We start from the raw sequence: 15,889 nt of genomic DNA, 5'->3' as shown, positions 1-15,889 counted from the left end.
CCAAACCTATTGGAGGCTGGTTTTTAATTTAGATGTGTATAACTAGTTAAATGAATATATTTTAATACTGGAAAAATTCTTGCACTGTCTCAGAACTGAGCAAGACTCACCTGTTTTTTAAATTTGTGTTCATTTGCCTGTGAAAGGCAAGGGCTGAAGATAAGAACGCAATGTTTATGTTTTTGGTCTTAACTCTGCCAATCTAATTAGAATTCCCTGTATCTAAAATGCTGCCTTTTACTTATTGCAGGGCATTTTAATGGTTTATGTGTAATATCAAATAAAAACACTTCTCACACTTATAGATGACACTTGTCACCTTTTAAAAGTCAGTGTGACAAGAAATAGTAGCAAGTTAAACTTTACTTTCAGACTCTTGACTAAGTCGGACTAAGTTTTAACTTAGGATTGTCATTAAACAGCTATTCAAAAATACTAAACTGTAGAATTACTATGTATGTGTGATTGGCAATGGTGCTTTGCCAACTTGTTAAAGGGATTAAAGTAGAGGAGCTATATACAAAATTATAAATTATAGGTGATCGTAAGACTTAAGAAAATTAAAAACAAAATCCCAGATCATAAAAAAAAAAAAAAAAAAGAAATCAGGGAGGAACTAAGTAATTAAGGGGGTGCTACCAGCAAGGAAGCAGGAAAAATAGGAGAATGAGCTATCCTGGAAGCCAGATGAAGAAAATATTTCAAGTAGGAGTAAATGATTAACCGTGTCAATTCTTGTTAATGAGATCAAGGAAGGTGGGACCTGAACATTGACCATCGGTTTAGCCGAATGGAGGTCATTGATCATGTTGGCTGCCAGCGCCAATAGAGTGGTGAGCACAAAAACCAGGCTGAGGGCGATTTGGGAGAGAATGGGAGAAGAGTTGATGACAGTGACCATAGAAGCTGAAGGGCTAGTAGGGTCAAGAGACGGTTTTTTTGTGATTGTGTTTGTTGGTTTTGTTTTGCTTTGTTTTTTGGTGGGAGAAAGGCCTGTATATTTGTAGGATGAGTCAGTAGAGAGGGAAAGGTTGATGATGCAGGAGAAAGAGGAGGGCAATTTCAGTAGCAATGTTCTTGACTGGGAAAACCGGTGGGGATCTAGCTTACAAATGGAGAGACAGTCCTTAGACAGATGCATAGACAGTTGATCTATAGTGGCAGGAAGGCAGACAAGAGTTCCTGGTACAGTTGCTTGAGAATGGACAGATATGGTGGTAGAAGTTTGTGGAGGATCCCTTCTAACTAATGTCAACTTTGAGTCATTCATGTTCCTCATTCTCTTTCCCTTACCACTCACATCTATCAATTATCAAGCCCTGCCTATTACAATCACTCATTTTCTTTTTTTTTTTTTTTTTTTAATTTTACTTTAGGTTCTGGGATACATGTGCAGAACGTGCAGGTTTGTTACATAGGTATACATGTGCTATGGTGGTTTGCTGCACCTATCAAGCCATCATCTAGGTTTTAAGCCCCACATGCATTAGGTATTTGTCCTAATGCTCTCCCTCCCCTTGCCCCCCACCCCCTGACAGGCCCCAGTGTGTATAATCACTAATTTTCTTATACAGGATTCTTCTTCTTTGTCCTTGTTGCTATTTCAGTCATCTGTTTTTCTCTTCCTAGTGATGCAGGTGAACCCCACACTTGGGGCTCAGCTTGGGAGGTTTTTTGGCTTCACTCAGGAAAGAATTCAAGATTGAGCTGACGGTGAAAGCAAGTTCATTAGAGTGAAGCATACAGCAGAATGGATGCTCTGTAGACGGAGCAGGGCTATCCCATAGGCAGAGTAGCACTCATGGATTGCTGGCTAGCTATGTTTATACCTATTCCTAAATATATGCTAAATAAGGGGAGGGCTATTCAATAATTTTCTAGAAGGGGGGGCAGAGAATTTCTGGAACCATATAAGAAAACTTCTGAGTTATTGTCATGGCATTTGTACTGTCATGGTGCCAGTGGGAATGTCTTATGCAAATGTATTATAATTCCAAGTGTTAGCTGATTTTGGCCAGTTTCTTGGCTACATCCTGTTTTGATCGGCAGGGTTGTGAAAACAAGTCCTGCTGATCTCCTACCTCACCAGGACTACCAATACAGTTGACTAGCTGGTATCCCTACTTAGATTTGTTTCTCTGGAATTCATCCTCTACCCCTCTCCCAGAGAGAACTAGCTAAAGCAAATTTTTTTTTTTTTTTGAGACGGAGTCTCGCTTTTTCACCCAGGCTGGAGTGCAGTGGCGCGATCTCGGCTCACTGCAAGCGCTGCCTCCCGGGTTCACGCCATTCTCCTGCCTCAGCCTCTCCGAGTAGCTGGGACTACAGGCGCCCGCCACCACGCCTGGCTAATTTTTTTTTGTATTTTTAGTAGAGACGGGGTTTCACCGTGGTCTCGATCTCCTGACCTCGTGATCCGCCCGCCTCGGCCTCCCAAAGTGCTGGGATTACAAGCGTGAGCCACCGCGCCCGGCCTCAAATTTTTTTTTTTTTGAGACGGAGTCTCGCTCTGTCGCCCAGGCTAGAGTGCAGTGGCACCATCTCGGCTCACTGCAAGCTCCACCTCCCGGGTTCATGCCATTCTCCTGCCTCAGCCTCCCCAGTAGCTGGGACTACAGGCACCCGCCACCACACCTGGCTAATTTTTTGTATTTTTAGTAGAGACAGGGTTTCACTGTGTTAGCCAGGATGGTCTCGATCTCCTGACCTCGTGATCTGCCCACCTCGGCCTCCCAAAGTGCTGGGATTACAGGCATGAGCCACTGCGCCCAGCCTAAAGCAAATATTTGATCATGCCACTCCACCGTAAGACTTGATAGAAGGCCTTCCATGGTGTAGAATCCACCTAGCTAACTTCCCGGCCTCTTCTCCTGAGACTTCATGACTAATTTTTGCTTCAAAAATATCATACCATTTGAACTATAAATTTTCTTCCTTCAACTATCTGTTTTACTTGAAAGACTTACCCAGCAGAATTCAACATTACTCTCCCCACTTCTCTCTTTCCCTCCTCTGCCTCTAGCAAAATATTCATTATCCTTAAGACTCAGTGACTCAGCTCAAATGCAAGTCTTCTGGAACATTTCCCAGAGCCCCACTCTCTTTATAGCTGGGTTGGAATCTTTTGAGTTTCAATACTATCCACCCACACTGCTCCATTCTGTCATTACACTCAGCATATCTGTGCATATGTTTATCTGCTCTATCAGACTCTTCTGCTTTTGAGGGTAGAAATCCTGTCACTTATCTTCCCATTTCCAGGGACTAGCACAGTCCTTGGTGTAAAGTAGGTGTTTAGCGATGATGAACTGAAGAGTGCAGTTCTCTGAGAGGGAAGATTAAGATTTTTTAACCTTGGTGGGTTAAGCATTACATAAACAAACACGAAAACACACATACACTAGGCCTCTGATAGGGAAAGCAGTGCTTCAGGTGCCCAGGAAAAGCAGTGGCATGATTGGGTGTCTAGAAGAAAATCAAAACTAAAAAAGCAAGCAGATTAGCCGGATAGCATGGAGAGCTCTGACAGATGGACTGCTGGAGTATGATTTAAGATGGAAAGGGCACATGGTAGAGTCTTAGAAGTGCCATGGGTGAGGGGTAGGGGCCAGACCATGCTGGCAGAGGCCCGCAGGATCCCAGTGGGAAAGGTTCTGGTAGCTTCTGATTCATTACTTCTATACCTACCCACCCTGAGAGATCTCAGAAGCTGTCTGCAGCCTAAGAGGTCCCCAAAAGCTGAAAGCCTTGACTAAGAACATTTTGTTGATGTTTTAGACATAGGAATTTTACTTCCAGCAATCTACCCTAACAGCGTACCTGCACTAGTGACCAAACATGTACATGAATGGATATTCACTATTATTTATTTACAATAGCAAAAAATTTAGAAATATGAGTCACTTACCTCATATTTTTTCTATATTTTAAATTTTGTAAGAAGCTGTATAACTTTTATAATAATAAACCAAGAATAAAGGAATAAAGTCAGACAGGAAAGCGAACAAATACAAAATCACTTGGAAAAGTCTTCCTAATAGCATTTCATTCATATTTTTATTACGAAATATTATTCGTTTTTGTTTTTTGAGACAAGGTCTCACTGTATTGCCCAGGCTGGAGTGTAGTGGTGCAATCTTGGCTCACTGCATCCTCTACCTCCTGGGCTCAAGTGATCCTCCCCTCTCAGCTTTCTGAGTAGCTGGGACCACAGGCACACGCCACCACGCCTGGCTAATTATTTTAATTTTTGTAATGACAGGGTCTTGCTATGTTGCCTATGCTGATCTTGATCTCCTGGGCTCAGGCCATCCTCTGCCTCAGCCTCCCAAAGCACTGGAATTACAGGTGTGAGCCACCGTGCCTGGCTGAAATATTGTTTATAAGAATTGATTTAGGGATAATATTTTTGAAATGCCCTCAATGTACTTGTCGGCAATCTAGTTTCTTTCCTTATAAGCTTTCATTTATTATTGGCTTGTGGAAAGAGAAGTTATATCACCTGGGGAAGGTAGTTCCTACCAAATAGGCAGGGGTGCTGGTAGGAGCCTGGGGAGAGATTCAGAGGGGATAAAGCAAGGGCTTCCCTGACAGGCAGGCTCTCAGCTCTCTTACCCATTGAAATTTCAGCTGCCAAACAGTAATGTCCCTCAACATGCAGGGACCATCACAGCCCAGCTTTGTATAGCTAGTACCGAAAACTAAGTCTCGCATATATTGAGTAGAGTCAAAAATATGTGTTAGATGCATGATCAATTAGTCTTGTTTTCATACTTTTAGTTTGAAACTTTCAATATAAGTTAAAATGTTGATGAGAATATACTTACAGTTGAACCACAGGTTGAAACTTTTCTTTGAAGTCAAGCCTTAGAGGGCAGCCATATTCTTCCCAAATATACCTTACTCTCTAGAAAAGGAAAAATACTTTAGTGATTTTATATATTTGGTCCATTGACAAAATTTTATAGTTTTCTTACCAAGTTTTTAGATGGTTGATGCCTCAGATATGACCTGTAAAAAAGACATTCCTCATTATTTATTTCTCTTTCCTCTTTTCAAACTTAAAAACGAAACCCATGACTTTGTTTAGGTAAGGAGGTACACAAAGGTCAAACAGAGAAATAGAATTATGAAATATTGAGTGCTTACTATGTTTCAGGCACTTTCCACATGTATATCCACACATATTAACACGTTCTTACAACAACTAAGGTGTGAATTGCTGTCCTCTCTTTGTAGATCTGTTACTATTCTCAGAAATTGTGTGAAACTCGTTCAAGGCTACAGACCTTGCTTTACTACTGAGCAGGATGTGTGACAATAAAGCCCATGTTCGTTGTGCTATTCCAATGCAGTTCTTCCCAGAATATTAGCAGATGAAAGAATAAGATACTTCAGAGTCAGTAACAATAGATGTGTATTTTAAAACTTCAGCTGTTTCCTAATTTAGATTTCTCACGAGAGTGGAATGCTGCACGTTCATGAACTCAAGGACTTATTCCTTCAAAATCACCTCCCCCACATTCCCTGTCTTCTCAGTCCTCACACTTGAATCACTGTTTCCAGCCACATGTTCCATGTATGTTACCACGTTGCAGGGGACAGACTCAGGAAACTCCCATCACAGTGACAGAGTCTATTTCATATTCTTGCCTTTCAGGCGCAGCTGCCACCTAGACACTAAAAGGTGGTGTCCTCATCAACTATTAAACATTTTCTTCTCATCCTTGTATTTCACCAACGGCTTTCACTAAGCATTGCAACCTGGAGTATGTAGGCTGGGCCACTCTCCACCCTGCCTTAATTAATGAAATCACTTAAAGAATATGCCTACTGGTTAAACATTCTTTCATTTATTTTAATTAATAAATTAGACTACTGATTTTAAATAATAATTTCTAATTAGAATTAGAAAATTTCACAGCTTTTCAAAGATGCTTGTAAATATTTCAGAGGCTGTGGACTTCTATATTTTGACAGTCTAATAAATATTTAACATTTTAAAATGAAGATCTTTATCTTACAAAGGTAAAAGTCAAATTTTATTTAGTTATATCTTTAATACATCACATTATTAAAAATAAATATGCATACAATTAAATATAAAATCTAGAAAAACTTCAGTTAGTAGAATATTTGATGTCAGGACTTTCCGAGTAAATATATTACTTCTAACTAGCTGAACTACAGTCTTGTAGAATTTAAGCCACCATGCCCGGCTAGTTTTTTGTATTTTTAGTAGAAATGGGGTTTCGCCACGTTGGCCAGGCTGGTCTTGAACTCTTGACCTCAGGTGATCCACCTGCCTTGGCCTCCCAAAGTGCTGAGATTACAGGTGTGAGCCACTGCACCTGGTTTCAGTCATGTAGAATTTGAGAAAAATTATGTAAGGAAAAAAAATTCTTGTATGTCTTCCTTAAATTACAGGGAGCAATATGAGATTTGAGACTACATATATGTAAATGATGCTTGCTTTGCTTATCCAATTAAATTGAAGGGGGAAGACTGACTGTTGTATGTTTCAGGAAAGTTAATTATACTATCTACACATTTTGCTTAATGCTAAAACTGACTGCACAGTGTCAGGCTGAACACATGGATGCTAATAATAATCCACTGAATAAGTACTGATTGCAAAGTATTGGTACTACGTTAATATAAAACTCAGTGCTTATGTTAAAAAATTTCTTACTTTTCAATCACGTATGAAAAATCATGGTGATGACATCCTTTTTTACTAAATCTACAAAAAACAAAACATAATGAAGTTGTAATATCATTTCTTAAATATTTGCACAAACATTTAATCATTTAACTTAGTGATTCTCAAACTGGAGAGTGTCACAGACTCATCATTTACTGAATTAGAATCTCTGGTTAGCGTGTGGCCTTAGCATTTCTGTTTTTAAAACATCAGTTTCATAAATGTTTCAGGAGATACCAGAATTTGAAATCTACTGATTTATCTCTTATATTTGACACATGCTTATTAAAAATTTATAGCAGATGCAGGGCTTGGGGAGAGGTTGCTCAAAAGATAGATAATTTCAATTAGATAGGAGGAGTAAGTTCCAGAGATCTATTGTACAACATGGTGACTTTAGTTCATGATATATTGTATTCTTGAAAAATGCAAAGAGAGTAGATGTGAAGTGTTTTCTCACCACCAAAATGATAACTATTTGAAGTAAGACATATGTCAACTAGCTAGATTCAGTCATTCCACAATGTATTTTAAAACATCATGTGGTACATGCTAAATACATACAATTTTATCTGTCAAATCAGAACAAAAACCAAAAAACTCCCCAACACAGAAAGAAACAAGAGTTGGCAAGGAAGCAGAGAAATTGGGACCCATATATATTGCTGGTGATAATGTAAAACAGTGAAGCTGCTGTGGAAAACAGCTTGGAGGTTCCTTAACAAGTTAAACATAGGATTACCATACAACCTAGCAATTCCACTTCTAGGTACATACCCACAATAATTCAAAACAGGTGTTCAAACAAACACTTGTACACAAATATTCATAGCTGCACTATTCACAAAAGCCAGAAGGTAGAAACATCCCAAATATCCATGAACTGCTGGATGGATAAACAAAATGTGGTATGTCCATTCAATGGAATATTACTCAGCCGTAAAAGGGAAGGAAGGACTAATACATGCCTGTTGAACCTCAAAAGCAGACTAAGTGAATGCAGCTGGACACAAAAGGTCATATGTTGTAGGATTCCATTTATGTGAAATATTCAGAGCAGGCAAATCCATAGAGATTATGGTTTTGAGACAGCAGATTATGGTTGCCAGGGGCTGGGGGAAAGGGAGAATGGGAAATGACTGCTAATTGGGTAAAGAGTTTCCTTTTGGGGTGACAAAAATATTGTGGAACTACATAGTGGTGCTAGCTGTACAACATCGTGAACTGGACTCAGAATTAAGTCCAGTACTTAATTACATTGAATTGTATACTTTAGAATGGTAAATTTATATTATGTGAATTTCATCACACTTTTTAAAAAGCTGCCGTGGTAAAACATGCACACGCACACACAAAAATAAAAACTCATAGAAAATCTATCAAAATGAAAACAAATTTCTTTGGACTGTTTTATTAGATGTAAACTTCTTTTAAACACAAGATTTCTAGTTGCTACTATTGTGCAGGTAAGGACTTATTTTAAGGATTAACATAATTTCTAGTTAGGGTTCATAAGACAGAAGGCTATAATGATTGTTGTAATTATAGGAGTTTTTAGTTAGGTAAATTATTCATCTGACCATTTTAGCTGGCTGCTTCCAGTGGAACTTAGAAAGAACCCTTGTCACCACCATTTTTAGATAGATATTGGAAGTCTAGACCATCTCTCACCCTGAACCCAAATTGGACCCCAAGAGTTGACAACTCTCCTTCATTGACAAGTCCCTGGCTCTCCAAAAGTATCTTGGACCCCATGCTATTCCAGGTCTCCCTTGGTGACTGTAAAATCCATAGGCCCACTGCAACCTGAGCCCAAGATATTAGAGTTTTAAGGGTTCCAGGAAAGTGGGTCATTGACTAAGAGGCCCAGAATAAGGTCCTAAAATCGTGTTTTCAAAACATGTTCTCCAAGTGATTCTGATGAGTAACTGAGCTTGATAGTTATTATTTGGACCCTTCTAGAAACAGACTGCTTCAAACTGCTTTCCATCTCACTTTAGAAGGAAATCGGGCCTGAGAAGGAATTCTGCATGCAGTGGTACTGGGAATTGATTTTGGTAACATGTTTACACCAGTTATTCTCAAACGTTAGTGCCCCTTGCAATCTCCTGGAAATTTTGTGAAAATGCAGATTTTGATTCCGCAGGTGTGGGATGAGGCCTGAGAACCTACATTTCTAACAAGTTCTCAGGTGATGCCAGTGTTGGTCCATAGGCCATACTCTAAGGAGCAAAGATGTAAATCATCCCTGAAATAGGAATGATACCGGCTATATAAATCAACTAGCCTTTTTGCATTTCCTGGGAAAGGAATTACCGGTGCAAAGATGTTAGGAAATGCACATTTAGGAAATGCTGAATGAGATGCAAATACTTAATTATCAATCCAGCAACTGATTATTACAACTCAGTAATAATTAAAAGATTATTAGAATGACAGAGGAGTAGACATTTGTTTTGGATGTTAGCAAGTAATTTCATAAATACTCAGATAAGAGTCAATGTTCCCCCACTCTCACTCCCACTCCTAACTGAAGGAAAGGAATCACAATACATTTCTGTCTCTGTTATACATTTAGCCTCAGCTAAACAGATTTGTGTATGCTGCCTCTGATTTTCTCCCATGTAGAAGAAAGAGAGCTATGGTGAATGGAAGACACAGAGTCCAACGTGCTTCATCATGAACCATAGTAGAACAGAGAAAATTCACATGTTGGGATTCTTTGGGGCAATCACTGTGGTTCTGCTAGGCTTGTTCTAAGAAATTTCCCATAGAAAATTGTGCAGAAAACTGAGGCTTCTCTGATATGGGTGTAAGCAGTTCTCTGATGGAAATGAAATTATAACTGGTTTGAGAAGGATGGAAAACAGCTAATGTTTCTCCCTCCTATTTTTCTGGGACTAAGCCATAGACTTAGTTGAGACAGGCAACCGTGAAGGATAGAGACTGGCTTATTAAAAGGGAAGGTGGAGAAAAAATGTTAGTAATAGAGAAAGAGGCTAATTCTTTTTATTTTTAGTATGATTCAAATGTAGTATTTAACTTGACCAAAGTTTAAACCAATTGAATCTAGGCATGAACATCAATTCAGTTTTGGATTTCATTGTGGATGTGTCAGTCATTAGGCTATTATCACTAGTAGTTATCACTTAGTTTACCATTTGTTTTAAAACTTAAAGAGTAACACAGGTCAAATGGAAATATACTTACCCTTTAATTGCAATGAATTTTTTATCATCACAGCCAACAGCTATTTGGAATACCTAAAATGAAGTAACTTAGGTAGTGAGTTCAGCAGTTCTGATTCATATGATCTAAAATATTATGACAGCTAAAACCAATTGCATTTTAGATTTAAAATAACAACTTGTAAAATGTAGGGTTCTCTTATACTACTGCTCTGCACTGTTTTCTTCCTCTTTCCTTGATCACTTTTTTTTTCTTTGCTTCCTTTTGTCTTTACTGCTCACGAGGCCCAAAAGTTGGGTCTCTCCTTTCTTACATTTGTGTCTCAGGAAATTGATCCAAATTCATCCTTTTTTTTTTTTTTTTTGAGATGAAGTCTTGTTCTGTCGCTCGGGCTGGAGTGCAGTGGTGCGATCTCAGCTCACTGCAACCTCCGCCACCTGAGTTCAAGCGATTTTCCTGCCTCAGCCTCACAAGTAGCTGGGATTATAGGCATGTACCACCATGCCCAGCTAATTTTGTGTTTTTAGTAGAGACAGGGTTTCACCATGTTGGTCAGGCTGGTCTCAAATTCCTGACCTCATGTGATCCACCTGCCTCTGCCTCCCAAAGCGCTGGGATTACAGGTGGGAGCCACCACACCTGGCTCGAACTCATCTTTTACCTGTTTCTCTACAACCATGGCTATCAACTTCCTACTTCCAGTTTGTACCTCTGACTCAGCTGGCAGGTTTCTATAATCTATCCAGCTACTAATCTGACTTGCTGTTTTCACTTTTGTAAACTAGTAATTTCTCAGGGTACTGAGCATCACGTGAAATAGCATCTTACTATTGTTATTCCTCCTTTAAGCAGCAATACTCTATTCACAAGAGCACTGGCCACAGGCTAATTATTAACTATTAAACCACTGTCCTCATTTTATGGATATTTATTCTAAACATTACTCATAATTGCTTTTTTAAAGAAATGCACGTACGTGCTTTGTTTGAAAACAAATGACCTGTGGATCCTATAGCTTTGTTAACAGAGCCCATGCTTCTCTGTAGGTCAACTTTGGAATACAGTGGAGAAAGGCAAGTGTAAAATCAAACAATGGCATTGTATAGACAGGCTGTTCCATGATGTCTTGTTGCATGGGCTGGAAACGCCCAAGAAGGGCATTTGATATGGAAAAGGCTAACTCTCAACCAAATAAAATCCCATTAGAATCTGATGCAATAAGTATATTGCATCTATCCCCAAATGTACCTCTACCGTTAGTAGCAATTTTTACCTTCTCTTTTTAACAGATTCAATACTTTTGCAGTAAGAACAGGGTAGAATGAATATTACACACAAAAATTAAAATAGAATTTCATGGAACTTTGCTAAGAAGATAGGTTATATCTGGTAGGTGGAATGCATTATATCTAAAGATGAGACTATTAGCTTCATTAAATCTCAGTTATTAGGAAAATGAACTGTTGCAAAATATCTTACCCTGCTTGTAATGCTTAGATACATGTTGCTTAAAAATAATATACAGGTTCCATGGAAGTAAAATACAATTAATTACTATACAGATATTAAAGGAAGGCTTACAGAGATAGTGAAAGTTAAAAATAAAGTGGATGAATGCTTTAGCTTTATTTATAAGAACTGTCAATTTTCCAGGCAGAATCATGGCTTCTTGTAACCAGGGTCCTGGTTCTCCCTCCGCTGGGATTCCTACTTCCATTTCCACCTGGCTCCAGGACCCCTGCCCTTCCAGCAGGCTGTCTCAGTAGGGTCTACACACTTGCATTCTGCCTTATGCATGTTGTTGGATATTGCACATTTCCACAAAGCAAATCTGGAAAAACTCTAATACTCCCTACCCTATAAGAAGGACTTGGGGGTCAGGAGGGTGGGGATAGAAGAATGATGTCCAGCCAAGTTTGGTGGCCTTAAAGAGTTGACCCTGCTAAACCAAGACCTTTAAGTCTTCATTTCAAAGGGCTGCTTCACAGTGGGAGTTCATGTTTTATTTCCTGGACCACTTAATTTCATGCACAGGGCCTGATTTGTTCTCCCAACCACTCTACCCACAGTCCTCACCAGCCACCATCATTAAATCTTTGCTTTCCTGATCAGAATCACTGGCCTGCCCTTTATCTTTACTAAATTATCTATATAAGGGTTGACAAAGGTTCTCAAATCTATCATAGTCAGGACCCACCATCACTTGATGATCTCATTTGCAATATTTCTTCTCTTCCTTGTCCTAGTTGAAAAAAATCACCCCAAGCCTCAGGATCAACAACCATGGCTAGGATTAAAAATGTGAGTTAACCTGTAGGTGGATATTGAAAAGGAGTTGCAGGTATAGTGTGGGGAGCACAAATAACCCTGTTTCCGAGAGTACCCACTGCTGCAGGGCTGACACATATTCCCCAGAACTGGACACCTAATTAGAGAGATTCTGGCATATAGCCTAAATGACAACATTTCTCCTCAGTGCAGAGACAGAGCCGGACAGCTCCTGCCTTAACCAAGAGTCGGACATAGTGTATTTCTTCTAACGAGACAGATTAACTGACCTGGGACAGGGATTCTAAAGGCCCTCAACACCAATGCTGTTAGATAATGCACTGCACAAAGTTGTAGTCACCCCTCCCAGGGAAAATTCATCTCGGAAGGATTTACTAAGGCCCTCTAGGGGCTGGCCTACATTTCTGCATTTCCAGTTCTTGGTGCATGGTTAAGAAGTGAGATGCAGCCTTGTTGGAGCTGCCAGTTCTGTTTGCTGCTCTGCTGCAGGCTCTGAACACTCAACGACAAAGACAACAGGCTCCTATTCAAATAGTGCAGTCCGTGTCCCTTCGGTCCAGCAGGTTTAGCAAGGGCCTAACTTCACCCAGTGGGATAAGTCTGTAGGCCACGGTTCTGTGTATACACAGAGCTGGGTCCTATGTCTCTACAATATTTATCTGGGAGGCTGATGGCTTGCTAAGCCACGAGTATGGGAGCACAAGGGAGGGACCTTGTGGTTGAAGGCATACTTCGCAGTTGTGCACATGTTTGGATTTCCTTGGCTGACTAGAGGACCTGCCTCTACAAGGCCACATTTCCTGTTGCCTGAAAGGGCTGCTGCATCTTTCCTCATTCTATTTCAGTGGGTAGGTCAGGACGAACTACCTGCAGTGGGCACAGAGGATGGCTAGATTTGTCCTGTCCTTGTCTGCAGGGTACCAAAGAGGAAACAGAAGGAAGAAACCAGTATATTAGATAATTACTGTGTAATAGGCATTGTTTTGGGTACTTTACATGAATAATCTCATTTAATACTCTCAACAACCCCGTAAGATAGATGGTACATTTTCCCTTTTACAAATGAGGCAGCTGAGGCTCAGAGTAAGTAGCCTACCCAAGCCAGTGGATGGTAGAGCATGGATCTGAACTCAGGTTAGATGAACCTGATTTTGTAATGCCTTGGCTGGGCAGGATAGAATGAATAGAGATCCCTAAAAAAATCTATAGATTAGAGAGGGCTGGAGGAAACCATGGTGCTTCGGGAAGGCATCCATAAAGGAAGAGGGTAAAAGCAGTTAAAGACAGAAACTGCAGACCTAGGCTAGAGTAGGACCTTGCTAGGTTGTGGTTTCTTACTTCCTACATGGATTAAGCTGGCATGTGGTAGGCAGACAGGGGAGTTGTTGGTGTGTACCTGCAGGCGATTTCCTGGGGAAGCAGCGTGTGTCCGCAGTGCTCAAGGATGGATCACGTCTGCCTCAGTTCAAGGCTTCCTCTAAATGTATGGAAACTTGCCCTGGTAGGAACACAGGTTCCTCATGCTTGGGTTCTGAATGGGAAGGGCCGGTCCTATCTCGCTTTGTATTCCCCATATATAACACAATGCCTGGTATATAGTAGGTGCTCCATATATGTTTATTGAACGTTAGGCTGAGAAGTAATAGAGAGAGGAGACAAGTGTGAAATATAGACTCAAAGGAGGCGGAGTTGTTAAGAATTTATGTTGAATTTCACAATAATATAATAGAATAATATATAATATAATAATAATAATGTGCAGTTACCTGAACACCTTGATACTATTTCATCCCTCCATGCCTTTTCCTGGAATGTTTTTGCACCTGCCTGCTGAACTTCTACTCATTCATCGCTGGTCATTTTGTGTATCCCTTTCTTTTCACCTTTCCCCTCCCAGTCTCAGTAAACTTCCTTAGTTTACTTTCCTCTGGGCTGTTTGAGAACTGTGTATACCATTTTCCATAATAAAATGTCGCAAAATTAAGCTAGTTTATGTTTACCTCTAGGGAAGGTACTCTGTCTTTTTATTTTTGCAACTCCCATTACCAAGCACATAGACTGACACACAGAAATAGAGTAGGCATACAATAAACTTTTAAAAATGAATAAATGATTTTTTCTTTGTTTTTATTAAATTATGAATAAATGATTTTTTGAAGAAGTAAGTGCAGGATAAATGTGGAACTTGCTAGGTAATAGGAGGGTGGTATTGTATGGAGTACTGTATGCATTATTTGGTTGACCACCTATACATTCTTGAAGTAAAATAGTTGGGTCTTCAACCCATCTCGCTTACCTTTTGGGCCATTCGACATGTTTTTGAATATTCGCTAGGTCGAAACTGAACCATCACAAGACCCGTGTGGTTGTCTCTAGGAGAAACGATCCGTGCAGGTTATTGTGTCATGTGAGAGACAGGCATGACACTGTCTTTCTGTAGAGCAAGTGCAAAGTCCCATGTGCACGGTGTGATTGACCTCCCACGCGAATTTCTAGAGGCCTGGAGGATGGTGCTGCTGGCAACAGCTCTCTGCTTCTGCTAAGGCAGCTCTGCATGTTGGTCCTATTGTAAAGTTGCTCCCACCTCATGCTATCCCATGTTTTGGCTACCATAGGGTTAATGCGATGGGAAACAGAAATGAGCATCCTACCAGCATTTCAACCCCCCTATTTCATTAACACAGTCCCTGGGCAATGGGGCTCTGCTGCTGACATCTTGACCTGTCTGAAGGTGGCAGCCACTGTGTGGGTTCCTCTTCTGGCTCCTACCCGTTTTCCCCTCGTATTGATAACACCTTTGGAGCAATGGTGAGTGAGTTGTAAAATTAGTTTTCTGAGCCACATTAAACTGTGTAATATGATCTGACTGGGATTGAAAGCTAGGTCAGATAGGATGCCTTTCTCCACTATGAAGTGCACAAGAATCATTTTGTGTTCAGAAAAAATGTGAGGGCTAAAAAAATTACAGAAGAAGAAAATGTGAAAGTTTGATTTATACCTACACCTGCTAAGATTTTTCTTGTCAAAAAAAAAAAATGAGGACAAACAAACATAAAAAGTATCCTGGGCAATTTTACGTGTATTCTATAGCAATATAAATCTTAGTAAATATCCACAAAACCAAAAATATCCAAAGGAACCCAGACCATTAGGAGCATAAATAGGTAAGTTGGTGGGTGAAAGGGAAAGGAAGGAATTGAGCCTCTCCTGGCTGTGGAGTCTAAAGCAGCATTTCTCCCTACTCTTCCTGGGCAGTCTCTGTGCCTGATTTTTATATTTATATATACATATAAATATAATATATATATGTGTATATATATATATATAAATTCTGTGTTCTTCATACCACTTACCAGTATTTGGAATTACTTATTTGATGATTGACTGTTTTCCCACTGGAGAATGGGTTCCATGACACTAGAACTTCATCTTTCTCATTTACCCTATATTTCAAATACCTAGAAAGTGCTTGGCATAGAGCAGGTAGTCAAACTCACTTGGAGTAGCACCAGACTAAAGAAAAATGGATTCTTCCTGCTGGGCGCAGAGACTCACGCCTGTAATCCCAGCATTTTGGGGAGCCGAGGCGGGCAGATCACCTAAGGTTGGGAGTTCGAGACCAGCCTGACCAACATGGAGAAACTATGTCTCTACTAAAAATACAAAATTAGCGGGGTGTGGTGGCGCATGCCTGTAATCCCACCTACT

At 40.0% G+C, this 15,889-nt stretch overlaps 1 protein-coding gene across 10 annotated transcripts in view; it reads right to left on the bottom strand.

Annotated features, from left to right (window-relative positions):
* Window positions 1-15,889, bottom strand: part of CATSPERE (catsper channel auxiliary subunit epsilon) — a 170,328-nt gene that overhangs the window by 42,254 nt on the left and 112,185 nt on the right. For all 10 annotated transcript variants that reach the window (XM_055233566.1, XM_055233562.1, XM_055233560.2 and 7 more), the window contains 5 exons: window positions 14,478-14,553; window positions 9,914-9,966; window positions 6,692-6,742; window positions 4,977-5,010; window positions 4,827-4,906 (listed from right to left, as the gene is read on the bottom strand). In XM_055233566.1, the coding sequence (XP_055089541.1) occupies window positions 4,827-4,906; window positions 4,977-5,010; window positions 6,692-6,742; window positions 9,914-9,966; window positions 14,478-14,553 (294 nt within the window). The remainder of the gene's footprint in view (window positions 1-4,826; window positions 4,907-4,976; window positions 5,011-6,691; window positions 6,743-9,913; window positions 9,967-14,477; window positions 14,554-15,889) is intronic.

Source organism: Symphalangus syndactylus, chromosome 19 (assembly GCF_028878055.3).
Source record: "Symphalangus syndactylus isolate Jambi chromosome 19, NHGRI_mSymSyn1-v2.1_pri, whole genome shotgun sequence".
NCBI lineage: Eukaryota > Metazoa > Chordata > Mammalia > Primates > Hylobatidae > Symphalangus > Symphalangus syndactylus.
Note: the sequence above shows the minus strand (reverse complement) of the source record. Positions and strands in the feature narration are given on the sequence as shown.